The 27416-nt window shown below is 47.3% G+C and overlaps 5 protein-coding genes across 5 annotated transcripts; 1 reads left to right on the top strand and 4 right to left on the bottom strand.

Moving 5' to 3' along the window:
* Window positions 1–801: 801 nt before the first annotated feature.
* On the bottom strand, window positions 802–1642 carry LAJ45_08075 (uncharacterized protein; the record flags this gene model as incomplete). Its single annotated transcript, XM_046117629.1, has 2 exons — window positions 802–1206; window positions 1334–1642. 2 exons carry the CDS (start codon window positions 1640–1642, stop codon window positions 802–804), a joined length of 714 nt encoding a protein of 237 aa, XP_045969278.1.
* A 2691-nt stretch (window positions 1643–4333) lies between these two features.
* On the bottom strand, window positions 4334–8655 carry LAJ45_08074 (uncharacterized protein; the record flags this gene model as incomplete). Its single annotated transcript, XM_046117628.1, has 9 exons — window positions 4334–4713; window positions 4758–6461; window positions 6534–7114; window positions 7170–7351; window positions 7569–7843; window positions 8025–8045; window positions 8125–8192; window positions 8260–8289; window positions 8651–8655. 9 exons carry the CDS (start codon window positions 8653–8655, stop codon window positions 4334–4336), a joined length of 3246 nt encoding a protein of 1081 aa, XP_045969277.1.
* A 2586-nt stretch (window positions 8656–11241) lies between these two features.
* LAJ45_08073 (uncharacterized protein) lies at window positions 11242–14441 on the bottom strand (the record flags this gene model as incomplete). Its single annotated transcript, XM_046117627.1, has 5 exons — window positions 11242–12056; window positions 12117–13875; window positions 13935–14202; window positions 14267–14343; window positions 14409–14441. The coding sequence occupies 5 exons, from the start codon at window positions 14439–14441 to the stop codon at window positions 11242–11244; spliced, it is 2952 nt and encodes a 983-aa protein (XP_045969276.1).
* Window positions 14442–17531: 3090 nt separating this feature from the next.
* LAJ45_08072 (uncharacterized protein) lies at window positions 17532–18368 on the bottom strand (the record flags this gene model as incomplete). The annotated part of the gene is made up of 2 exons (XM_046117626.1): window positions 17532–18035; window positions 18105–18368. 2 exons carry the CDS (start codon window positions 18366–18368, stop codon window positions 17532–17534), a joined length of 768 nt encoding a protein of 255 aa, XP_045969275.1.
* A 2245-nt stretch (window positions 18369–20613) lies between these two features.
* Window positions 20614–26299, top strand: LAJ45_08071 (uncharacterized protein; the record flags this gene model as incomplete). Its single annotated transcript, XM_046117625.1, has 3 exons — window positions 20614–23106; window positions 23172–26215; window positions 26293–26299. 3 exons carry the CDS (start codon window positions 20614–20616, stop codon window positions 26297–26299), a joined length of 5544 nt encoding a protein of 1847 aa, XP_045969274.1.
* Between the last annotated feature and the right edge of the window lie 1117 nt (window positions 26300–27416).

The raw sequence follows: 27416 nt of genomic DNA, 5'->3' as shown, positions 1-27416 counted from the left end.
CACGGGCCTGGGTTGGTGTGTCTTGGAGTACTTGGCGGGCTTGTACTGTATTGATCATGTTGTGCCGGGGGGGAGGCTGGGCACGGTTATGATCTGTGGGGGGGGGGGGGGGGTTCAAAAGTGATCATTGGTATCCGGCCACAGATCGGAGGACCTCTAGCTGCTGGGATGGATGGAAGGCTACTCTAGCTATCGGGTATGTATATTCCCACTATTTTTATGGTTATTTTTTCTTGGCGGTGCGGATTAATGGTGAGAGTAATATTCACTATTTTTTTCAGATACCTACTCTACAATGCTGGCTGGAATTGGAGTTGGGGCCTGTAATAAGGTATGCAGAAATATTCATGAGGGAAATGATCTATAGCCCGTGCTTTTTTTCTACGAATGGGGGGTTTAAGGAAATTGCACAATGTTAAAGGGACGCAAAAAAAACTGTTAGCCACACCTCCCCAACAAAGAAAAGAAAAAGAAAAAGCCAATTCCCTCCAATCCAGCCAATGTACCCACCCCATCTACAACACCGACTGTACCCCCTCCCCCGTCTTCCCCTCGCCCTTCCCCTCCGCCGCCGCCTCCTCCACCCACCGATTCACCGCCTTACTCAACTCCCTCACCATCTCGGGCGTACACTCATGCCCCACACCCTCACACACCACATCCCTCCACTCCCCCCTCCACTCCCCCCTCTCCCTCGCCGCCCTTACCTCCCCCAAAACCCCTCCGCGCACGCCACCGGCACCAACCGATCCGCCCCGCCACTCAACGTCAGCACCTTCTTCCCCTGCAGCAGCCCCCTCCTCACAATCTGCTCCACCCCAGCGCCGCCGGATCAACACCCTTCACCACGTCCACGAGGTCCTCCGGGAACTCGCGCGCGGCGCCCGTCACGCCCCCCGCGATGCCTGAGCGCGCCGCGCGGTGCGCCATGAGTGTGAGGAAGTCCGGGCAGCCGATGACGACGACGCCGGCGGTGATGCGCGGCTCGTGTAGTAGTGAGAGGTAGGCGGCGTGGCCGCCGAGGGAGACGCCGGCGACCAGGTGCTGGGTGAGTGTGTGGGCTGAGTGGCGCCGCGGGAAGAGGTAGGTGGGGAGATAGGTGATGAGCTGTGAGAGGTCGAGGGAGGTGCCGTGGTAGATGCTGAACATGTCGGCGGCGTGTGTGGGGTTTGAGGAGCGCCAGTCTTGGTTGGCGAGGTTCTTGACCTGCCGTTTGTATAGATAGAGATTTTATGAGTATACGTATGCCATATTATATATCACGTAGAAGTAGAGTAGACTAGAATTGTAGAAAGAGAATTGTAGAAGGAGAAGAAGAAGAAGAAAGCAGTACCTCCCGCTCCCCATGGTTCCTCTGATCAAACGCCACACAGATCAGCCCCCTCCCCACCATCGTCCCCTGCGCCTGCTTCTGGTAAAAGTCCGCCAGCACCGTCTTCGCAATCCCCGCCATGTACATGTGATCACACAGCCGCGGGTTCAGCAGATGCAGCGCCGACACCTCAATGGCATTATCCATCTTGCCGCTCTGCGGCAGCTGCGAGAGCCCGTAGACGTGGGCATTGATACCGGCGATTGTGAATGTGTCGATGCTGACGTCGAGGGAGAGAGCGGCGGGGCTGCCGGACGGTTGGCGTATCATCTTTTCGTGGTGGGGCGGTGGTGGGGTTTATATATGGGTATGTCGGTGGGGTGTGTAGGCTGGGTGAGAGGTGATGTTGTAGTTTTAAGAGGTGGTGGTTGGGATGGAGGTTTAGTAATTGTTACTTTCCGGGGGGTAATGATCAAGTAGACGGAAGGCGTGCGTGCCGCGGTTAATCACAGGATGTCACTCGGCTGGCTTTTTTGCGGGGGGATCTGCGGCCGGTGCCGGGGTTCCGGTGCTAGTGAGGGAGAGACCACGTGCGGCGAGTTGCTTGCTGCATGTGCGAGTAAGAGTACATAAGAGTAGGAGTAAGAGTAAGCACATGTCGCAGAGTTTGGGCGTTGGAATGGCCAGGATGTCGAGGCTGGGAGTATGGATTGAGTTGGATATATCGTTCGATCATGAGGAAGTGAATCCCAAACACCAGCTGGAACCCACACTCACCCGCAGACCGATATCCACAACCTCCCCTCGACCTGCAAGCCCATTGAATTCACCCAAGAAGAAACATCATCCACCCAGCAAAGATATGCCCCTATCCATCCTGCCCAAAACACCGGTCCTCAAAAGCCGCCCATGCCACCCACACTACACAGCTCCCGACAAACCTAAATCCACTCAAGCTCCCACAACAGCGCCCCCCCCCCCCACCCCCCCCACCCCCCATGCCACACACCCTCATTAGCGTAACGTTCCCCCCATCCCGGTGAGCATCACTCTCACACCTCATGGCCGGGGGCTCATCATGTAAGTTACATGTACATGCAGTAGATCACTGTGCCGCATGCTAGCTAGCTCGACCTTAGTGACATTCCTGTTCCTCTCCCCCATCTCTTTCTTTCTTCCTTCTACCAAAGCAAAGCCACACCAAAAAAAGGTGCCCGTACTCTCCCCACCATTAAAAGCTTCTTCCATCCATCCCCTCTATAATATCCCCAAAACACCCCCGGCACCACGAACGGGCTCCGCAAAATCGATATACAGCCCACATAGCATGGCCGACGAGTGGCGAAATTAACTCGAGCTTTAATTATATAAACCTGCCTAGGCTAGGAAAATCTATCAAACCGCAAAGCAAAGCAAAGTATTGAAAAAAGTTTTATTCTTTATGGGGGGATGATGATCTTAGGTCCCAATCAATCAATTAGAAGCTAAACGAAAGGCCTTTTTATCTGCAGTCGACTCGGGGTGTGCTTAAATTCTATGTGCACGTCGAGCATCGATCTCGAGTCGATTTTCTATAAAATTAAATCGCTCGGGAAAGGCTCAAGTCGTGACTGACTCAAGTCGTGACTGACTCGAGTGACTGACTCAAGTCGTGACTGACTCCAGCTCCTGCTCGAGTACCATGCCCGAGAATATGTACAGTATCCGGTAGAATTATTGCAAAAGTCAGAGCTAAAGGAGTGGATTTGTTGGTCTGTGCTCGCAGCAAAAAACCTTTTAAGGGCCAATAGGACTATCGGGTCACGGAGAACCCACTTTCGCAATAATTTTACCAGATACTGTATGTACGAACCCAAGCGGGCTCGACCCGCCGACTACACACACTATTCCCGCACAAACAGGTCTGCCCCCCAACATTCCTGACTCCTGTGCTAACTTGTTGCTAGAACTCCGGGCCACCTGCGATATCTACACCCCACGCCCAAACAACGTTCTTCGAAGCCCAGGCTGCACAGGGAAGTTATTCATGACGAACCAACCAGATATATATAGATAACACCCCACGAACGCCACCCGCCATTGGGAATCGTGAGCCCCACCGCCACAGCAGCTAGCCGGCCAGCCAGTTCTGAATTTCCAAAGATTTTTTTTACCCCGTTCCACGGGGAGGATCCAAAAGCCAGCTCGGGGAAGTGGAGAAGGTATAGCCCTTTTTTTTCTCCGCCTCAAGCAAGCTCAGCCACCGGAGCCCGACCAATAAACCTACAATCTCCGCGGTCCTCAATTGCATGACTGACCACAGCATGACATTTCAACATTCAACATTCAACATTCAACAGCAACACCAGAACACAACCATAGCCGGATATCATCGGAACACAATCATTTTAAAGAACCTCAGTATTTTGAAGACACTAAAAGCAAAACAGGAAGGAGAAAGAAAGAAAGAAAAAAACAAGTAGTAAGTCAACATAAACCTCCCAGCTAAAACTATTCTCTTCGAATTCCCATTTCCATATCCATGTCCATTCACCCCCCTCCAGTTCCATTCCCGTTACCCTTTGTAACACCAATTTCAAAAAATCAAGACTCTTCCCATATACATTCATAAAGGAAAAAAATGAAAGAATAATACCAAATACTGACTCCGTCCCCCTTCTCCTCCGCCTCGTTCCAGAACCATATAATCATATTCCATATTCCATATACCGAGCCGTTAGTCCATTTCGTTTAGTCCACATATCCACCTGTATCAACGTCCCTGTGATTGTTAGGGCCGCGAATACAGGAAGGAGAGAATATTGGAAATCGTAAGAATCGTAAGAAGGGAAAACCCAAATACACCAGTCACCTAGACAAAAGAAAAAGTCCAATAAATAGGATAGAGCAGCCATAAACGTAGGCCACAGTGAGTTTTGTGGATGGGGTTACAATAAGAAAAATAAAGGAAAGATAAAAAACCAGAGCCACCTAAAAGAAGTAGAAAAGCAAAAATAAAACATTTAATAGAAAGGTCTCAACTCAAAGGTCCACAGGGGCAGTCGCAACCAAGGCCGCAAACACGCCAACACCCCCAACAATAGCGCCGACCAGAGCAGTTGCAGCAAATTTCGCAATTTGGCGACCGCTACTAGTTGTCTTTGCCCTCTTCCTAGGAGGCTCGGCATCAACTTCACCTCCCGCTCCTGCCATTTTAATATCGGCCGCAGAGACCTGCACTGCGGTATTCGCTGTTACGGTAGGAGCTTTCTTCGATGGATCACCGCTCTCCGTAGGGTTAGTAGGTGACATGAGTGTCTTCTTCCATCCCTCTTCTTTGTTCTCCTCCTGGTGCTCAAGATCATCATCGGTCTCATCAAGGTTACGAGTACCGGTGTTGCCGCCGGCAAGAAAACCCATCTCTTGCAGCTCCTCATGGCCATGCTAGAGATATCTTCATGCTTACGCTTCGATCCCGCTGCCGGAGAAGTAGGGTTAAGAAGATCAGCCATAGAATTCTCTTTCCTGATTTGAGGAGATGAAATATTTGCTGTGTTTTGGGGTGTAAGCTGTTCGGGACTTTGATGAAGCGTCCTAAAGGGGGCTCGGGCAGGGTAAAAGGTACCAGTCACTGCCGGCTGAGGCCTTGGGGTGACAGTATTCTCGTTTACAAGATTGCTTATAGAGAATCCACGAGATTTGGTAAAATCTCCCTTGCCAGCCTCGGATGCACTTGTCCTTCCAAAACCCGAATTATCGGAAGACGTGACAGAAGACGAAGCAATATTGAACGCCTTTTGAAATATGGCCGGAGCTTGTGTGTGTGAACCTCCATACTCGCTCAAATCTGTGCGAATATCATCATCCTGCTGTTCCTCTTCAAACTCGGACTCCATGTCATCATCGTATTCCTCATCAAATTCATCCTCAATGTTTGCATCGTCCAAATCATCTTCAGCCCCAGTTTCCGGGTCTTGCTCCATGTTGTCTTCCTCTTCATCATACTCCCCATCTTGGTCGTTCACAACCTCTTCATCATCCCAGCGCACTTCAGAGTTTTCTTCATTGTCGAAAGCCACTTCGCACTGTGGCCACCAATTTGGAAATCTGGTTTCAAAGGCCTCTTTGTTTTTCTCAACAATTGGCGCAGCGTCTTCTGAGAGCTTCTTTGCCTGAGAAGTTATGGTTGCCGGTGGAGATGGCATGGCCTCATCGGCCATACCCTTCATTGGATTGTATTTATCAGAATCCGAAGTTACCGGGAACAAACATGCCGCTTCCTCTGGTGTTTCATTGCTCTTTGAACCATGTACCCATGGAACACCATCAACAATGTATGGCTGTGCAGGTGACTTCGACCCCGAACGAAGGGTTTGGGAATAGACAGCATGCATCTCATTTGAAATTCGTGTATCTCTTATCCGAGTACCGTTGACTTCTCTTGCTTCAAAATACTCCTTCTTGCGTTCCATGTTACAAAGTGCCATTTCGGGGAAAAGAGGGAAGGGCCCCTGGGTTGGTGTCTTGTCCCCTAGCCAATGAATATGGGAAGCCCCGGAAGGAGTCTTTTTAATTATAGTTTCAGTGTGGAGTTTTGATAGCGGTGGGAGTTTAGCTATTGAGGGCGGTGTAGGTGCCTGCATTGCAGCAGCGGCGGCGGCAGCATGAGTTAACTCATCAATAGGCGATCGGAAGCTCGGTTTCGAGGGAATTGGTGCCAGAAGCGGATCGAGAGGGGCAGCCGAAGTCTTACAAGCTGTCGCAATAGTTGGGGGGGTCATAGGCCTCGGTTCTACATGAGATCGTGCGTCGATACCTGCATAAAAGTTGGGCCAAAGATAAGACTCTCTCTTTTTTACTTCGCCTTCACCGTTATCGTTTTCTTCGCCTTCCTCCTCATCTTCCTCTTCCTCCTCCTCCTCCTCCTCATCTTCTTCCTCCTCCTCCTCCTCATCTCTCTCTTCCTCTTCCTCAGAAGACATCTGCTCATCTTCATCATCTTCATCCTCATCCTGTTCAGCACCATCTTTAGTATCGATAAGGTGCAATTCATCTTCCTCATAAAACATCTCTACATCATCTTCGATGATAATAGGTTTCTTAGATTTTGATTCAGATGAAACCTTAGCCTTGGCTGAGGCTAGAAATGTCTCCTTCGGAATAACTTCGACTTCAACGTCATAAAGCGTCAGATCATAGGGATTCAAATATTCAGAAAAACATTTGCTGGTGCTCTTCTTACCAGAATTTTCGTCCTTTTCGCCCTGGTAATGAGCATTAGAGTCCGCAGTTTTGTTCATTAAACTTCCAATTGAAACCCTTTGGCCGGTAGTTGTTCGCATTCCAGCAAAATCGTAATTGGGTTCGGGGACATTCTCTTTCCTAGATGTCATCTCCTCGATTTTCCTCTTCAGTTGTTCCTCACGCTCCGAATCTTTTGTCAAGGCATCAACTGACATATCCTTTGTGCTCCGCTCATGGCTAACAGGAATATCCTCATCTGCGTAGTAAGGTGCCTTTGAGGTGGATGCTCCAACATATGCAGGCTTTATGGTTTGTGTTATGGGTGAGTCAGTTGTAGAACTGGGCGAAGATTCACCAAAGAAAGAAGAAGCCTTGTCTTCATCAGAGGGCGGGAGGTCTAGATAGGACATTTCTGCATCCTCTTCGTCGTCTTCCTCCTCATCATCCTCTCCACCTTCTTCATCTTCGAAGTCTTCTCCTGAGTGATACGTGAGATCCTCTGCAGTTACTCCATAACCACGGATCTTGCCTGTTTCGGCCAAGCCCAACGTTGCCGAAGTCTCGGGCGCCTTTGGTGGACTGAAAAAGTGATAAGCATTCTTCTATTCAGTATTCAGGAAAGGGAAACACTCACGTCATATCTTCCCACACAATATCACAACGAAATGTTTTCGGGGGGAAAACCTCTTCGCCTCTTGTAACTTCACAGCCAAACGTGACTTCAGTACCTTGTCGTAACTCTGCAGTTTCTTCTTCAACGAGTTGTAATCCGTTCACAAAAGTACCATGCATAGACTTGGTGTCTTTGATTATTATCTAGTAGTTGATGTGAGTAACCAAATCCACGTCATATAAGAGAGGTGGGGGATAGGGCGTTTTCCCCCAATGAGATCACTATTAACTAGTTTAGGGAAATACGTAACCGAATAATGAAGCGATTGTGGCAAATGGAATCAGAGTAGGAGAAAGAAAAATGGGCATTTAATTTTTTGAACCCAACGATTCAATTCATCAAACAAGTATAAAATACTACCTTCCGTTCTGGCTCCAAAATAAGCCGGACTTCAGCATGTGCTCGGCTCATCACAGCTGACTCAAAGAAACCATTGTTCCGGTCGGCTACCAAACCCTTTGACGTGTTTCTGCTACTCCTACCGATAGGTTGAATGGGTGTATCCGGCGTCAGAATGATTGTACGGGAGAAGTCCGTGCCATTATTGGTGATATTTGTAAAGGTTGGGAAAGCACCCGGAGGTCCTGACACAAGCTTCGATTGAGAGTTTGGATGTGGATGTAAATGGAGGTTAGCTGTGTATTGTATTAGCATTTTCAATTACGAAATATGATTAACCAAGTAGAATGAAGAGTTCTAGGGTATATTGACGAGGAAAAGGAGAGAACACGGTGGTTTGTCTATATAAAAACCCTCTTTTCCTTTCTTTATTTCTCGCTTCTCCTAATCTTAATAATTCTTCCTATGTAAACTTACCTCTAAACATCTTGTCACGGACTGTATGGTTCCCCAACTGTCTCGTTAAGATAAGTCAAAGGAAGAGCCGGTTTAATTCTCGGTTTCTTGTTGTCAATACGAGAGTTGTTTATTCGGGACAGGATAGGCAGTTGAAAGAGTATAAGCAGCACAACAAGAGTATGATTTCTATGGTTATGGTTGTGAAAATAAGCGGATGCACAAAGGCTACTCGAATTAAAATTCCAGAACCCACAGCCAGAAAGAGGCAAATTGGCCCCGCACACTAAGCGAGATTTTGTTGAGGTTATGGACTGAAATTGTTCTCTGGGTAAGGTAGTAGTTGGAGCTAGTTCTTGAAGGGGCGAGGTAGAGCTCGTGGAGCCAAACTTGACGTCTCGAACTCGATATGCCTTCTAGCTATAGCTGGTTCGTAGCTTTCTTTTCCAAGTTATTCACGATAAACTCCGCAACAAATCGCTTCTCTCAGACAACTGAGGAGGAGAATAAGGCGGAGAAAGAGCAAGTCAGTGATGAGTGAGGAAAGGAGGGGAACTAAACTCTCAAGGCGGGGGGAAGAGTAACAACAGCAGCCCTCACGTAACGTCTGCCTGCGCACACAAGTATTGAGGCGCCGCAGTACTCACTCCATTGCACCCAATAAAAAAGCATTAAGCTAGTCCAAAAAAGGTTATTTAGCGCCATTTGAGCCCTTAAGAGTCATTCCTGTCTATATTTACAAGGATTATCTACTGATTAACACTCTCTTATCGGATACACGGCGGATAGAGAATCACGGCTACAGGCTACAGCTTCGAAAGTGCAACATAAAGAATTCCTTGAATGTGGACATTCCATGGAGAGAACCCCTCAGTTCTGATTCCAATCTTCCCGCGGGGGTCATAATTCGAGTCGAAAGAGCCCCCAAAAGCAGAAGAAGCACACCGTAAGTAAATTTACCTACAGAGGGGTAAACTGGAAGAAACACAAACCCACAAGGTGTGGAGGTTATGGATATCTTGTTACTAGACCCGCTAAGTTCCTTTTTGTTCCTATTCGTATGGCACCTGACTGACCTACCCATCCCTATTATTTATCCTTGTCCATGCCAGGCTACAGCCTTGATGATGATGGGTGGTTACATACCTACAGATTTTACGATCACGCTGCTCGCTCCCATTGAACTGAATCCTCCACATTAGCCTAGGTAAGTACTTTCTTCATAGGTAATTAACTATCTGTAACAGTAGAGATAGGTAGCTTGCACTCGGATTGACCCCCAAGTTCTTTATTGCTATCTTGATTGGATTCTAATATAGGTATGTGCCATTTGCACCATTCGACGATCGCGGCCGGCAGGAGGTCCAGTCGCGATTCCGAAACCCCCCATACACATTTACGACGCTCACGTGCCTTATCAATCCCACATATCACCGTTTCCAACAGCTCTCTAGTTTAGGTGTGTTGATTTCTCTCGTTCGCTATACGTACACTAGAGAGGAGGACATAATCCTTAGCCATGCTGTATTTATGTGTGTATATGTGTTGAAAGGTGTAATCCGGTGGCTTTTGGCGTGAGACGACTATTCTGGACTCGGAAGTGAGACCCCGTAAAGGCACTTACCTTACCAATCATAAAAGGGAGTATTTTTATGTGTGTCCAGCTTCAAGGTAATAAATAGTGCTCAGCTCACTTCCGTCATCGGTGATCCTCACTAGATTTTGAATGCGGCTCCTTCTGATTTGAACATTATGTTTGCTCAACACCAGCTCCTCCCTGAACCATTCCCTTAACTACATAATACTAATTCTACCTTAGCCTTAAGGTATGGAACCTCTCATGTTTCTGGTGATACAATTCACCCGATAATTTTTTCGAGTTTGGAGGTATCTAGATCATTGGCCCATCCAAGTAACCTGGCAGTCTGTTGCCCAATCGATAGTGGTTAGTAGTTTTGAGGTAATAAGTGCCGCGAGAACCTACATACATATATAAATGGTTAGGATGTAAGAATCGGCGAGAAGACGTAACCACTTCCGGGGTTCTTGGTTGATTTGGCGTGCGCTCCGCCTCAGCTCCAAATCGACAGACAAGTGAAGTCTTTCCCCAACCTATGTGGACATCCGTAGAAAGTCAGTCTGGCGGCCACGTTTTAAAATACACTTGTTGCCGCACGGGCTGGCTAGACTTGATCACAACAAAAACGCCATAATCAGAGTAGAACAGCTACAAAGACTACGTACACCTGTATTTCTATTCAGAATACCTACCGGTATGTTGATTATGAACTTTCAATTGAGAAGAACGTTGAGCAGGGTTCTACACGGACTTGCAGACTGCATGTCACCTAGAGTACTCTCTTTGTCCAGACTCCTCCAACACGCACATCAAAACACCGACCCTTAAAAGAAAGTGGATCATGAATCATTTCTCTCAAGTCGACCAGTTAATGAGCGAAGAGTTTCTACTTCTATCGTCATCGATGAACCTCACCCAGATCCTTGGCTATAGAGCCGAAACCTATAACAGTATTCTACAGCTCTGGCTCTTCGAAAAGATTTTGCGGCCAAAGACACGGACATGGCCCTCGCCCGGCTAGAACGAACCACCACCCTCGAGCTTACCTAATTTATAGGCCTGCATTGGCCGGTCCGTATCCAAGGCTCTCTACGATATCGTTCTGCCGAACCTACATAAATTTCAATGACATCACGGAGACCACTAACTGGTTGAAACAATCCTGCCGTATAACTATGCCGTACCATGCAATTGCCTCTGAATACTAATTAACTAGCTTCGAGGGTCATATGCATAGAGAATTAGGTCAAAACACAGTACAGCCTATGAATAAGGGGAGAGAAGAGTTAAAAAATGAATTGGCACGACTGCGCTCTTGTGAGTTTTTACTGATTCAATTATTGAGCGAGTGAGGGACTGTGGATAGACTAAAGCTGAAGGAGCATCAAGTCTAATGATATTTTATTTCCCTTCTGTTACAGTCCATTTTGCACTTGGTACACTCAGGACTCGTAACAACGTTCTACTTTTTGAGTATACAAAGTGTTGATCTCGCTCTATCAAAATCGATTCCGTAATGCAAGAAAAGCAAAAGAAGAAGAAAAAATACAAAACACCACCAGTTGAAACAGGATAACTATACGGATATATGGAATCATATGAGATCACCGCCAAACAATAATATCTCTCCCAACCAAAGTCCACTTATCTATCCAACACCTAAAATAACTCGGGCACATTTTTCCACTCTCCCTTAGCTCTTTGCTCCCAATAGCCATCTTCTCCTGTCCGGATTTTCCATATTTCCTCGTTCTCATACTCTCTCACCTTAGTGAACCACCTAGGTTGCCATTGTTCACCATTGTCTTCCATCTCTTTCCTACGTTGTCTTTGCCCCTCTTCTAACCGCACCTTTTCTTCTTCTGCCTCGTCTAGTTTTCCTTCTTCTACCATCCTCTGATCAGGCCGAAGGCGCGTATCGGTAATCGGGATATGACCTTCTTCGATGGGTGTGATCTCGTTTAATGTGGCCGCGAAATGAGTGAACCCATAGCGCGTATTTGCCGCTTCTACAAGTTCACCCACGCTCCAAATGACTTTATTATCTGGCTGCATTATAAGTTCTTCTGTCCATTTTCCAACCAACGAAAGTGGATAAGGTTCTCCATCGACATTGAAAGCTTGTATTGTGAGATCTTCACTTCTCCCGGCAAACATTCCTTTGTTCGCCTTGAAGGTGACTGTAGCCTTCTCACCAGTATTTTCATGATGAATCGTCATGGTACCCACAGGCTCTACATATTTCTCCCCCGCAATGATATTTCGAAGGAAGCTTGTTGCAATGGTCCAGGAATAAGAGTCTCCGGTTGTTGGGAAGTGAATGCGTACTCGACCGGACGTATTGAGTTCAGCAGATTTACCCCAAAACTTTTGGGTTGGCATTGGGCATTGTGTGAATGTCCAGAGTTGAGATTCGGCATGGCAGGCCATGATTACAGGCCGGTGGCAGACTTTTTCAGCGATGAAACGAAAACCTAGAAATAAAGTGAATTAGTTCAGGTAAGTCTTTATAGCATGACCCACAATCTACATACCTTTATCTTCTCGGACCAATTCGAATGTCTCGCCTAGCATTGGATTGAATGGTTTACGAATCGAACGATCCTTTACTCGACTATTGGAGAACGAACTAGTCGCAAATGCGGCGACATACAGTAGCCTTTCGCCTCGTTCCTTCGACGCATTCACAGCGTCATCGAGCAGCTCTGAATACTCCAATTGCTCTGCAAGTCTTTGCAAGAGACTTGTAGGCTCATTGGCAGATACCGGCATAGCAATTGTCGATAAATCCTTGCCCACATTTTTTCTCAAGAACCCAATCAAACTTGGAGGCAGAACCGTCGGAGGAGGCACCACCTCTCGTCTCTTCACTGGCTCACAAGGTAGCGGTTTTAAATTTCTAACACCTCCTTCCTCCACAACATCCTGAGCCTCTTGGGCTAGTTTGTCGCCGCCTCTCCTATTGTTGTCGTCAAAACTGTCATCTTCCGCATCACTTTCGTCGTCATCCGTGGCAGCCCCTTCGTCTTGTACATTCTCATGCTGATCGTCGTTTAGCATTACAACTTTCCCGCGCTCTGCTTCATTCAAAGCATCCTCTGCGTCAAAGAATTCATCATCGCCATCAGATTCCATGCCCATACTCATTCTCGACACCCTTTTAGACAATCTATGTGTCATGGGTGATGGGGCTCGTATGGTCGACATGCGGTGCATGTATCTCCGTTGTTTATTCTCGGCCACCAATCGCGAGAAGTCTTCAACTACTGAATCTAATCCAGACAGTATAGCGTTGAGATGTACACTCATGTTCTCGCCTCGATGTAGAACTTCAGAAGATCCGTTCGGAGAAGCAGTGGCCATGGCAGCAGAACCCGACACACCAGCAACGGAGCTTATAGACATGTTTCTACCTGCATCCCGGGGGTGCAGAGTAGTTGGGCTAGGTGCTCCTTGACCCCCGCTGCCTTTACGTTTCCAAAAAGGCATACGGCGTTCTTCCATTGGGGATACCGACATGATAGAAGCTGCCGAACTAGTCAGATTTCCGCCAGATGTACTTGGTCGGGGTGAACTAGGCTCCGGGGCCGTCGCAAGTCTTCGCACGGCATCTCGTATGCCTGAAACTCTCCCGACCAGAGCCTCCACATCTGCCCATCCCCCGGCCTCCAGCTGTCCCCGGGGAATAGAATCCACTCTTTGCTGTTGTAAGGGTGGTACAGTATCCTCGTCTCCGGTAGTACCAGCTTTCAAAGCTTGCTGTGTTGCCCTTTCTAAAGCTGTTTTCCACCTTTCCCAATCCTGCTCGTCATTTGCCCTGAGATGCCAGACCTCTGCGCCTGAGTCTATACAGATTTCCTTGTCATGCTGGTTCGCACTAGTCACTGCCAACGAGAGTGGTATTGCACCGCGGAGGGTCGAAGATTCGGGATTCAAATAGTAAGACAGTGTTGAGGAAGTGAAGTCAAGTGAGAAGAACCGACGGGCATAACCTTGATGCCTTTTGCGTTTTCGCTTCTTGAGGACCCCAGTCAGAAAACCACTATTTGTTCCTCCGTAGAAGCTATCATCACGGGGCTGCTGCATGAAGGACATTGTTTCAACCGACGCATTCGACCCAATCATAAGAGTTGGTGTATTGTTCAATGAAAGAGATGTTGTAGACATCATTGCAGGATTGGAGTCGTAATGGTGGAGCGCATGGGAAGCTGGAGGTGCGGAATTGGACGGGTATGTAAGGAGTACAAGGGTGGCTTGTTTCGCTATTTGCTTTGAAAAAGTATTATCAAATACCTATACACTCTTATTAGAAGCTATCTTGAGATATTTAGTCCGAAAACTAGTAAACATACCAGTGCATACATTCCACCTTCTTTTACTGCGTAGGTTCCAGTGGTAACCTTCTCGGCCTCACATTTCCCATGCCAGTAGACATCAAGCAGTCCAGCCGCATGAAGCTTCTCAATACAATCACCTTCATTGCTTCTTCCCCTGGAGTTTGTGGGCCTGCGTTCTTTAGTCGAGATGGAAGTCTCATCAGAGCGCGCAGTTGAGGGTGGTTGCAGTGATGACGACGAGCCTTGGCCCCCGGCTGTTGGATGTTTAAAGATTCCGAAGTTCCTGGGGGGTTCCTAGGTTAGATGAAATTGTTGAGGGGAAGTTAGTGGGGGTGAGAGCAACTAACAGTGACTTCTTTGATGGGTGCACACTCCAAGAGATTGTGTAGTTTTTAGGGCAGTCCACCCAGCGTATGAAGTAGGACTAGATGGATAACCACGGGAGCATCAGCAAAGTAGTATCTCGGGAGAGCTGGTTGACAAACGTACCTTGCTAGGGACTTCCAGCTGTTCCATAGCCATCTTGAGTTTGGGGTGTGGGGTTGCCGTCAACCGCTATTGGCACGTAGTAGTTTGATAGATGGGATAGTTTCTGTGAGGATAACAAAGAAATTCAGAGACCACGGAGGAGGATGAAGAGGAGGACGTGAAGATGATAGGAGAAGACAAATCGGATTGATGGATTTCGTGTTTGTGGCTGGCTTGGTCTGTGCCGTGGCCGAAATAAGGATAACTACTACACTCACTGACACAACTGCGCCGTTGCAGGATGCATGTGTTTAGCAAGAGGACGTGCGGCTGAGGTAGGTACAATGGTATGCACAGTTTTATACTACGGATTAATGGCCATCGTTTTGAGATATCTATCACATTTATCTGCACATGAACAGATGCGTTAGTGAAATACTAGCGATGAATTTCTGCGTATGATGATAAAACTATACGTATGTACCCCTCAACTCGCAAGAGATCCTTTCGACGTCCGTGTGTCAGATTATGATCCTAGTCTTCTGCCCATCGACACATAATCACCAGGGCAGATCCCGGTCAGAATAATTACGTGCACTGGTAATCATAAGATCTCTCCAACAGGTCGTGCCCGGAAAAGTCTCGTCCCGTACTACAAATCGTAATATAATCACTTGATATATACTGAAGCATTCACTGTTGAAGACAACGTCGCTTTTGCTTGAAAGGCGCCTTCGAAATATTTTGTTATCATTATTCAGAGCACCGGTACCGGTAAACATGAAACTATGGAAGCAGATCTCCACATTATATTACAATCTAATATTTCGGTAACGGCGAGTCGCAGGTTGACTAAGAAATTAAGGTGAGACGCTAAACATGACCATGAGTGGCCGAATCCTTGAAAATTGTACCCCAGCTTCGCATACATAGTTACATGTATTTGAGGCGCAGCTTATAATCATGTAGCTGAGCAAAAGTGGGCCGTGATCAATGACCTCTTCAATAAATTTATGTCAAGTGGCCTCTAAGACGTCACAGCCCACCCGGTCTCCGTCTTTCTCTCGGTACAATCTGTCATGCAGACTACTACCCCCGACAAAGGATGTATGTCCATCAACTACATGTAGTATTCACCCAATACTCTTCATTGCAATAAACATTATAACGTTTGAATTGCATCTCATAAAGTGTAAAGCTTAGTTAGGATGATAGTTAACGAATTCAAGTACGTGAGATATCTGGAAGTCAATCATAGATCCATGCACTCAATCGCATATACAAGCTCAAGCTAATTATATAATACATTGTTTTGCCCACTAAACTCCTGATACAGTATTAAAGTCTACCAAAGGTGGAGAGTAAGGTTTCAACAGAAAATATTCAATCACAAAATATCACTCGGTGTATTCCCGCGTCCACAATCTTGACCCAAACAAATTACAGTACATGGTATACATATATTTGACATATTGATCGACCTAGGGCTATTTATGAAAGAGAATTCCTGAAATCAGGAATTTTAAACTACGTGTAGTAAGCCATAAGAAGATAGGGAGTTTGAGAGCTAGATTTTTGCACGTATCGTATGTGACAGCGTATTAAACGCATCAATACTTGCTGTAAATATACGATAAGACTCGATCGAGTGAGAATTTTGATGTGGGCCTAAGTTTATGTACCTAAGCTGACGCGCCTTTACAGACAGTGTAACGTTATGCAAAAGTGTTTTATCTGTTACGTACCACCACACTAGAGTACTGGAGCACACATTCCAGCGAGATACTTTATAGGATACATCAAACCACTACATGTAGTGCTTACTTAAGTACATATAAATCACATGCATGTACGTTGAGAAATTACTTGTATCCTACAAACGGTTCAATCAAACTTCGGCGATAAAATTTAAAGTTCCTACTTCTCGATGAACAAAAGGGTGGATTGAAATTTGAGAAGTGAGTCGTAAGCTACATGTATGCATATGGCTTAAACCGCTAATGACTTGCACCCAGTGACCAACAAATGATGAGTAAGGACACAGTCACAGAAACTTTGACCAAGTGTTCGATAGGCCGTCCGACTAAATTTCCCACCCACGTGGAGTATCAGAAATGGGGAAACATTGCGCGAGAATGCCATTTCATCCCCGTATTTTAACGAGGTACATATACGGTTAACGTAGTTCTATGGTATTACCAAAGACTATTGTAGTACTAATATACATGTATTCTACCCACATTGTTATCACTGTACCTCTGGGAACTACTAGCACAGACAGAAGGGGATAAAAAGACAGATATTTTCATTCATCCCCCCTTCTCACTCATTCATCAAGAAGATCGTGAACTATACGAAAGACAGCCACATATAATTGATCATGATCAATCGTAAGTCATATGTAACCTTCCTTACATGTAATAATGATAGGTGGATATTATCACAAATATACACGGTTTGGGACGTCCACGTGCAGCTGAAGAATCGTTTTTTCGGAGGTATGTAGCTCTGGACTCCAGTTGCTAGACTAATATTGTAAAGTCCCTCTAGGATCCTTTAAATTTTACTTGATTTATTTCTAGTTAAGGAGGAAATCACAATGGAGAAATCTTATTTGAAGTTTTCTTAAGTTACAGCCGCGGCCGCGTGCATCGGACATGGCTACCGGTGTCAATTAATATCAATCAACCAATCAATCAACCGGTATACCGATGTCATGAAATATCACTCGAGTACTGAGACATACAATATATTTTTCAAACAACAGCGGCACTCGAATATCTAAGTAGAGAAAGGGAGTGATAGAGAGGGAGAGGGGGTTAGGTTATTTCCATAACGATGTAATACTGTATATATACGCTAAAATTGTACGCATGCTTTGTGAATCCTAATAATGATATGATATATACTTTGAAAGGAGCGGTAACTACATGTATGTTAGTATCCCCCTAGGCTCAGAAGCCATGCGCCATATATCAACACAAATATATTACTATCTGAGGGTTTACATATGCATTCTAAAGAGAGATCACCCTTGCACAATTGCTTTCAAAGCTCTATTTAATTACCTCAAGCTTAGTATTATAGAACTAAAGGAGATCTGATGACTGCATCTCCTGCTCTATTATACCTAGGGCTACTACCTTACCCTACAACTATCCCTACCCAAATCCCTCGGACTCCATTGCTAATCAACATCACCTCTCCCGCCTCTATACTTTCCTTCCTGACAACCGCTTCTACCACCATTCCCTTCTCTAACAACCACCTTCTCGTAGTCCCATTATTCCCTCCAGACTCCAGTGACGGCGTAACCCACCCTCCGTCCCGCCAGAAGTACACACTTGTCATACTCCCCTCCATCATCACCCCGTCCTCATTCCACAAGACCACCTCCGTGGTATCGGTTAAGCTGGTTATACCAGTGCGGAGCCGTGCAGCGTCGTAATGATCCCGAAAAGTAGTTTTGTGAGATGTGAATGGAGAGGCGGGGGTGGGGATTGTGTCGATATGTATTTTCCATAAGGGAGGAGAGGAGAGTGAGGAGGGATTTGGGAGAGCACTAGGGAACAAGGTGGTGACTGGTACAGGAGGAATTGGGCCCGCCGTGGCGCTAAGCTTGCCCTCTGGTGAGAGGACGATTCGAACCTAGGAGGAGTTAACTTGGGTTGTGTTTACATGTAGTTACTACAGAGATCATTTGTAGCTGGATTGTACCCTTAATGGACAAGTTTGCGTTCCTACGGCCTCTTCACATGCCCGTCGAAATCCGTTCAGATCTTCAAGCGATGCTGTTATAGCCTCAGGCCATTCAAAATGACGCGCCGCACGGACCATACGGTCACGGTGATATTCAAGGAGGTAGAATGGGCATGGAGTTGTGGAGCCTGAGGCGGTAGTGTTTTCGGGGGATTGGAGAAGGAGCCGATCGTGTCTAAGAGAGGAAAAGAGAGAGAAGGCTTCCTCTTCTGTGGAAGCCATGGTAGCACTATTTTTAGAGTATCTGGAAGTCGTTTGGAAGCCTTTCAAGTCTGGGGTTACTTCTTATGCCAGTGAGGTCTGGACTCAGTGGAGGGTCCCCACGTCGGTCGTGTCCGGCGACATATGTCGGGTATCAAAAAATAACCGATCACTGGCACCCTCGTGAGACTCATAGCAACCAAAACCGACCTGCGAAGAAACCTCACATCGAGACTTTCGAGGTCAGAAGGGTAATTCCATCCCCCCCAAGCACCTAACTCCGTTTAGGAGACTTAAAATTACTCAATTGCTCTCCTGGTTGTTGAGTTATTCTGACCTGAAGTGATTTCGACGTTGTCGTGAGTGATCGGTTATTTTTGATACCCAACATACATATATATACATACTCTATCTCTGTAACCGATTTAAGTTTATTACTGGGTATGTTTAATTTTGCTTTTGTCCAAGAGACCGATTACTCTCGGCATCGATTACTATCAAAGCCGACTGTTGTCATACCATAGGTAGAATATGTGTGCAAGTTCTCATTGGTTTAATCGTCCAATACGGGTTTTGAATTCTATATACTCTAGAGTACCTACATATATGTATATATGTAATCCACCCATGCGCCGGCCCGGACAGTCTCTTCATGAGTTTCTCCCCGAGCTATTCGCGACAGAGCCACATTCACAGTTCCCTCCCCGCAAATCGAATTAGACCAAACAATCTTGAAAAAACGGGATGCATGCTCACACCACCTCTCTCGCCAAGTTGGGGCCGACGTCACCCTCAAAGCGGGCGGTGCATGCTAGAGATCTTTATCAGATAACTGCATAATGTGGGAGGTATGCATGATTATAATTGTCCTGTGGAGGGTGAAGCGTCGTCGTCGTGTTGAAATTTTTCTGTCGACTACATGTAGTTAAAGTTAGTGAGAGGGCCTAGAAGATACATGTAGCTTTGTTTATCGTGCTTTGTAAAGATTTCACGGCGAAGTTATTTCCCGTCGTTCCTCTCCATAAATCGTTCGCATTTCTGTTTGGCAAATCTCAACTATATCTAGAGAACCGCTTCTCGAACCAAGAGGCCCTTAAGAAGATCCCAGACCAGATCTCCCAAGCAACGCGGTACCCCATTGGGGAATTAGGGATACGATATCAGCCACAGGCGCAATCTCCGTTGCCGGCCGGAGCTTTGTCGCGTGTCGTCTGTGCAGATTGAGAACCCTTGGGCGACCCGTGTTCTGCGTGCGTGTTTTCGGGGGTCTGTCGGTCTCGAGTGTCTCTAGCCATTCTATCTTGGCTAGGTAAGGTAGGGAGGGTTGTGAGAGAGCTCTTGGGAATGCTTTAGCTGATTGGCTAGGGGTGGCAGTGCTTTGTCTCTCGTTCTTGTCCTCTCTCGTTCTTGTCCTCTCTCTCGCTGTTATTGTCCACCTTCTCGTCTGTCTGTGCTTGCTATCTGTGCCTGTCTTGGGCTGTCTGTGCTAGAGTTCTAAGAACGTCTGCCAGTAGAGTGTGAGAATTATTGTCCCATCTCTTTCTCCTTTACAACACCAGTTCTCTTTTCCAGCTCGTGGAATATCTTTCCTTATTTCCTGCTTTCCTCCTAGCCTTTCCTTTTTTCCATATCAGCTTCTATTTTTTTTCTTTTTTTTTTTGAAGTGGTGGCTTTGTTCGTCGTATGTGACGTGAGCAAGGTCAGGGTTTCAGCTACACGCGCGAAGGTTTAAGAGTTGAGAGGGAGAGTGAGTGTGAGCATAGGGAAAGAGAGTGAAAGAGAGGGAGAGAGGGAGTGAGAGAGTGGGTCAATTCCCTTCCTGGGTTGGTTGCAAATTCGAACCCCGTTCTTCAGCTGCTTCTTCTCTGTTATCTACTATCCGGCCCACCATACAGTCTTTGGTCCCATTACCGTTCAACCTTCTCTGCTTCGTTATTATTTATTCTTTATCTCTTAAAGCTAATTCCCCGAAGCTCTATTTATCCGCCCCTGCGTTCGGATCATTTTTCCTTCCCTTCCTCCCACCTGTCACCAGCAGTTGACAGCTCGGGTCTTTTATCCCTTCGGTCCGACTGTGGGTATCTACTGCAATCAAAGAGTTACCTTCCGATCGACATCCCGAGATCGCGCTCCCAACCATGGAAACCTCTACCAAACCATCGGATCCTCCTAAGGGGGCAGCAATAACGATGGAGAGAAACAACAACAGCAGCAACGTACCCTACTTGCCCCCATAGCACTAAATGCCCCAATACCTACTATAAGCATGAATGGGAGCTCGACTCCTCCAATGGAAGGCCGTCGGAGTCCAAATCCGCGTTCAAATCGTAATTCAACTATCTCAAACCGCAACTCCATTATCTCCAATAATCGCAATTCGACAATCTCAAACCGCAACTCCATGCCGCATCTCGACCCTTCGCCAATGCTCCGAAGCTATTCGACACCAGGCGGGATCTCACACGACTTCCTGGAGGATATGGAACCTCCGCCTGTTATTCCTGCAGCTATTGAAGAGGGTGCATCACCGCGCCGCTCGCGTCCGAGCTCACCCCATAGTATACGCTGGGGAGACGAGGAAAACGAGGATGACCCGCGTGAAGGCTACACAACACCCAGGCGACGTGGTTCGGGCACGTCGGAGTCTACAACAGCGTGGGATATGTCGCCTGGAGGTGCCAGTTCTATTGGTAGAAACGGCGATGCAGGGCCGGTAACAACAGCTGCACGTGCCCGTAAGCGAGTGGGAATGTTCTTTAGCGGTCTTGCCGGAGACAACCCTTCTACGACTTCACTGGACGACGAGGTGGTATATGATGGGTCTGCAACTCCGGGTTCTAGGATGAGCGCGAATTATCCGAGGAGGGGGGACTACTCTGGCGATGAAACGGAAACACCAATTGCGGCGAAGAAAACTGGCTTTTTCTCGAAGCTGAAACATCTAGGGCATGGGAGCCACGGCAGAACACTTTCTGGGTGGACTGTCGATTCAATGGACGATGGAGGACAAACCCCTGGTGGACCACTCACACCCGCCGTGTACTCGCCAGCTATTGGTGGTATTCCGGATGAAGATGAAGAATATATTGATATGGATGATTACAGAAGGTCTATGAGCCAGAACTCAGCGGGCGGGGGCGGGTCGAGAACTGCACCTGGGACGCCAAAACACCCTGTCCCAAGACGAAGAGCCACGATCACTGACATTACCGAAGAGGCAAGGACCCGCGACCGGAGTTCCAGAGTAAGCTACTCTCGTAGATCTTCCTTTAGAAGGATAACCCAGTTCAGCCACAACCGTAGGTCAGTTGACGGCGCCGAAGGAGTAGGTGGAATACCGCCATCACCTGGGACGCCTGGATATCATAATACTTCCAAATGGAGAGCTCTCAAAGCCGGTATCAAAATGATGGGCCAGCGCAAAAAAGAGGAATCTAAGATTGATCGCGAAAAGTCGGCCGAGTTGATGGCAGAACTGACCGCAGCGACACCAGCGGTGGTCATCTTGGCGAGTATGTTTCAGCGAGACGAGCACGGAAACAAGCGAATACCCATTCTACTAGAACAATTGAAGGTCAAGATCTCGGATACAGACAAGCACCCATCAAAAAACACTGGCAGGACACATGCAGTATTTAGAATAGAGCTGGAGTATGGATCTGGTATCACGCGGATGAAATGGGTTATTTATCGAGAGTTCCGTGACTTCTTTAATCTGCACTCGAGATATCGTCTGGCAGACATAAGCAACACTACATTCAGCGGCAAAGAAGCTCATAAATTGCCAAAATTTCCCCGAGCTACAATTCCATATCTTAGAGGGGTGAGAGGTCTTGGGAGTGATGACGAGGAGGACGATTCTTCAGCAAGTGGCGGCGAGACTGCGACAGTGACAACAAGTCCGGGCAAGAAGCGACCGAAGCATGCACGCCGTGAATCATCTTCAGTTGCAGGCGAACATCTCAATACCGGCATTGCTACTGGTCTTGCTGCAGGGCTAGGAACACTAACTGCACCAATCGGAGGTGCTGGAGGCATGGGTACAGTGCCCACTGCTGGTAGGAAGGAGGGTTTCGCAATAAAACAAAGGCAACAATTGGAAGAATACCTCCGACGGCTTATTCGTATCATGATCTTCCGCCCTGATTCTAATCGGCTGTGTAAGTTCTTGGAACTCTCTGCCCTTGGTGTTAGACTTGCAGCGGAGGACAGTTATCACGGGAAAGAGGGGTATCTCATTATCCGCTCCGCAAAGGGAAGTGATTTTAGAAGAGTATGGAATCCTGCAGCAATGGCAAAGCGACATTCTCCAAAGTGGTTCCTGGTACGGCACAGTTATATTGTGTGTGTCGATTCCCCAGAGGAAATGAATATCTATGATGTCTTCTTGGTAGACTCTGAATTTGAGGTAGACGCAAAGAAGTTCCTTAGGAAAAAACCAAAAGATCTTGCAGTTGCCCCAAGTAACCCAGCCCATCCACAGCATCATAGCCTCACCATCAAGAATGCCGAAAGACAGCTTAAGCTATTGGCAAAAAATGAGAGGCAACTGCAACAGTTTCATGACAGTATCGCGAACATGATGCAGTCTACGATCTGGAGCGAAACTCAGAGATTCAAAAGTTTTGCGCCAGTGAGAAAGGGCGTCTTTGCGCAATGGCTTGTAGACGGTAGAGATTACATGTGGAATGTGAGCAGAGCTATCAGTATGGCAAAAGACGTCATTTATATCCACGATTGGTGGCTGTCTCCAGAATTGGTAGGTCACTTTCAGTTGTTTTCACTCATGGCCGGCGCTAATTTTGGGGGGGTCTGTTTGTCTAGTACTTGCGACGACCTGCTGCCGTCTCACAGAAATGGCGTCTCGACCGTCTTCTCCAAAGAAAGGCCCAAGAGGGTGTCAAGATCTTCGTCATCGTTTACCGTAACATCGGCGCCGCGGTTCCTATCGACTCTGCTTACACCAAGTATTCGCTTCTTGATCTCCATCCCAACGTCTTTGTTCAGCGCTCGCCCAACCAAATACGACAAGCCACTTTCTTCTGGGCCCATCACGAGAAAATTCTAGTTGTAGATCATATGGTAGCCTTCCTGGGAGGTATTGATCTCTGTTTCGGGCGATGGGATACGCCACAGCACAGTTTAGTGGATGATAAACCAACTGGGTTTGAAGAAGGGAGTGGGGATGGTGATCCAGAGAGCTTTCAGCTCTGGCCAGGAAAGGATTACTCAAATCCTAGGGTACAAGATTTTTACAACCTTGACAAGCCTTACGAGGAGATGTATGACAGGACGAAAGTCCCGAGAATGCCGTGGCACGACATCCACATGCAGGTTGTAGGACAGCCTGCAAGAGATCTAACAAGACATTTCGTCCAAAGATGGAACTACCTGTTGCGTCAACGTACTCCTAGCAGACCTACGCCTGTGCTACTCCCACCACCCGACTTTACTGACGCAGAATTGCAGTCATTGGGTATCGATGGAACCTGTGAAGTTCAAATTCTTCGATCTGCTTCCTCGTGGTCATTGGGTACACCGAACACGACCGAGGCTAGTATTCAGGCTGCATACATCAAATCTATCGAGCTATCTGATCACTTTGTGTATATTGAGAATCAGTTCTTCATTACTTCCACTGAATGGGGCGGTACTGTTATTGAAAATAAGATTGGTGATGCACTCGTGGAGAGAATTATCCGGGCTTACAGGAATGACCAGGATTGGCGCGCAATTATCATCATACCCCTCATGCCCGGTTTCCAGAACACAGTTGATGCACAAGACGGAACAAGTGTCAGGTTGATCATGCAGTGTCAGTACCGTTCGATCTCACGTGGGGAGCACTCAATCTTTGGAAAGCTCCGAGCGCAAGGGATTGAGCCCGAGGAGTTTATTCAATTTTACGGGTTGAGGAATTGGGGAAAGATTGGACCAGAGAAGGCACTAGTTACAGAGCAGCTGTACATTCACGCAAAGTGCATGGTTGTAGACGACCGCATTGCCATCATCGGTAGTGCAAATATCAACGAGCGATCTATGATGGGCAACCGAGACAGTGAAGTGGCAGCAATCGTCCGAGATACCGATACGATTATGAGTACCATGGCCGGACAACCTTACCGGGTTGGAAAGTTCCCGCATACACTTCGGTTGCGGCTGATGAGAGAACATCTTGGGATGGATGTGGACGAGATTATGGCAAATGAACAGCAGATGGATGCTGAAATTCGGGAAATGACGGAGGCGGACAACAACGAACAATGGCTTGCTGAGGAGGTGAAGGCGATAGCGAGGGCAAGAGCCGAAAACGACAACGACAGTCTTCTGAGTAGTTCGGCGGCCACCGAACCGGCGCCTGACCCCAAGCCGTGGGTTACAGTTACAAGCCCCTCGCCGGGACTGACAAAGAGTAATATGACATTGAAGGAGGAGGCCGTATTGAGGAGCGAGGAGTTGAGAAGCTTCAACCACGATGTGGACTGGGAACAGGAGAATAACCCCAATATCAAGACGAGGAAGAAGGAGACCACCGATAACAGAATCCACGGGAACGCGGCACATAACAAGGACCTAGAGGGATATGGCTTCGATAAGATGAAGGAGAGAGAATCGAAGGAGACTACCCGTGAGAAGGATAAACGAGAACCGTCTACCTCATCCCGTGCTGAGGTTGCCTCCCAGCATCTCACTTCGCCTCGCAATCTCACAAGCCCTACTCCTTCAAATCCCAAAGATTCGAACAGGACGCCCAGCAGAGGCTCCTCCTCGGGTGGTCTTGGGAACATTGCGCTCCCACCGCCTCCTGGACCGGAGAGGATGAACTCACAGGAGCTTGGACTTGCCCAGCTCTCACAACTTCCTCCCCTACCGGTCACGAGCGATCAGGACATTGGTGGCCCGTGCATTATCAACCGCCCCACAACAGCCGGCGGGGACGGTCCCAACATCCCAGTACTTGAGGATCTCCATATGCCCACCGTTACTCCAGATATGTTTGAAGATCCACTGAATGAGAGCTTCTACCTTGATGTTTGGCACCATTGCGCGGTGAACAACACGAAGTTGTACAGGCAAGTATTCCGCTGCATGCCCGACAACGAAGTCAAGACATGGGCAGCATACAAAGAATACGCAGCCTACGGTGAGAGATTTGCGCAGAGTATGGGAATGGACAAGTCAAAGATGCGACGCCAACAGGAAGCCCAAGGGAAGACTGGCCCACCAGGCGGGTCTGACATCCCGGGGATGCCTCAATTCGGAGACAACCTTGGGGAGAAGGTGGCGAAGGATCTTGGTATCAAACTGGACGGGAACAACAAGAACCTTGCAATGGGGAACTTGAAGGACTGGACCACCCCCACTGTTGCAAACCAGGAGGAGCTGGATAAGGTCCGCCGGGATGACCCGCCGAGTGAGAAAATCGAGTTCCATCCGCCACAGCACGTACAGGATGAATTCACCGGTAACAGACCGCGAAGCACATCACATGCTTCTTCGCGTCTGAACACTGCGGTCACGACGGCCACCACAAGCACACTAGGGCCCGGCTCAAGTTGCTCTAAGGACTCCAATAACAAGCCAGACCCGAACCTGCTTCAATCCAATGGGAACGGTATCAACTTTTCCTCCAACACAAACCTCAACGGCGGAGTTGGAAGCACAAAGAGGAGGAGGAGAGGCACGACGAGGAGTAGCCGAAGGGATTTCCACGCCAGCGAGCCGCTGTTGGACCGTGACACTGCCGAGAGGCTCCTGAACATGACACAAGGACATTTGGTTGTGTGGCCATACGAATGGCTCGCACGTGAGGAGGAGGGCGGTAACTGGTTGTACAGCATTGACCAATTGGCGCCTATTGAGATTTAGTGAGTCCCCCCCCCCCCCCCCCCCAATCTTTATAGATTGAAATTTCAAAAAGTACATAGACTAACAGGAATCGCAGTGATTGAATTATCTATACCCGGGTTATTTCTGAAGGCGGTTTTGCAAAAGAGATAAGCCAATTTCGTTTTCCTTTATTAGCATCATCTCTTTGTGTTGAGGGATCAAAATTTTTGGCGGAGTTTGTCTGTGCACGTTTAATTTTCCATCTTTATCTCTATCATCATCATCCATCATCATCATAGGAGGGTATGTGGGTTTCTTTGGTCGTCTTTTTTTTCCTTCTTTTTTTCCCCCTTTTTTGCTTTTTAGGGGGTGGACTTGACTACGCTATTTCTTTTATTCTTGTATCATTTTACTTTTTTTCTCTTTTTCTTTACTTTTCTTTTTTTTTACTTTTCTTTTTTGTATTCACGTTTGTTTTTTTTGCCTTGATCAGATTTGCACTTTTTCCTTTTCCTTTTCCCTTTTCCTTTTTTCGTATATTCCTTTTCTTTATCGTTCCCGGCTACCGGTCTCTCGATAGATACATAGTACTTATTCCTGCGTCGTCGTCCTAACTACTATACCGTTCCCGCCATCCTCCTTCCCGGCCCCCCCTACCACCACCTCTTTCTTTCTTTACTATATCCTTTCTTTCTTTCTTACTCAGTCAGTTGTTGCAGTTGTCCTTTTTTTTTTTTTAATCTTTCATAATCTCTTTTTTCCGAGGATGCGATTTGGGGGGGGGGGGGGGGTGGGGATGCGGACAAAGTAGTTGCAATGTAGTATGGTGTAGTATATATATACACACAAGAAGTAGTTTTTAGTGGGTTGTATGATATATTAGGAGGCCCTGTATACATAACATACAAGTACATACTCTACCCAACAATACCTATCGAGGAGGAGGAGGGCGGAGGGGTACAGACATTATTAGCTACTTTACATATACGATACATATACCCTACCCATCTCATCTTCATCGTTAATTTTAGACGCATACTCTAGATGTCGTAGAGTGTTTGGGTGTTTTGAAGATTTAACGTGCAATCAATCATTTCCAGGGCGGGTTTCCGGAAGTGGTTAGTGCGGTGGGTATCCAACCAGTTCCCTTCATCACGATGATCATATGGAGCGGGGGTTATGTGACCATTGTAGACTCCCGTCATATATCGAGGGTAGCTGCTTAATAGTAGTGTGTGT

This window comes from Morchella importuna (assembly GCF_003444635.1).
Source record: "Morchella importuna strain M04M26 chromosome Unknown Morimp01GS027, whole genome shotgun sequence".
NCBI classification, from domain to species: Eukaryota; Fungi; Ascomycota; class Pezizomycetes; order Pezizales; family Morchellaceae; genus Morchella; species Morchella importuna.
The sequence above is the reverse complement of the archived record's forward strand: the minus strand, read 5'-3'. Positions and strand labels throughout refer to the sequence as shown.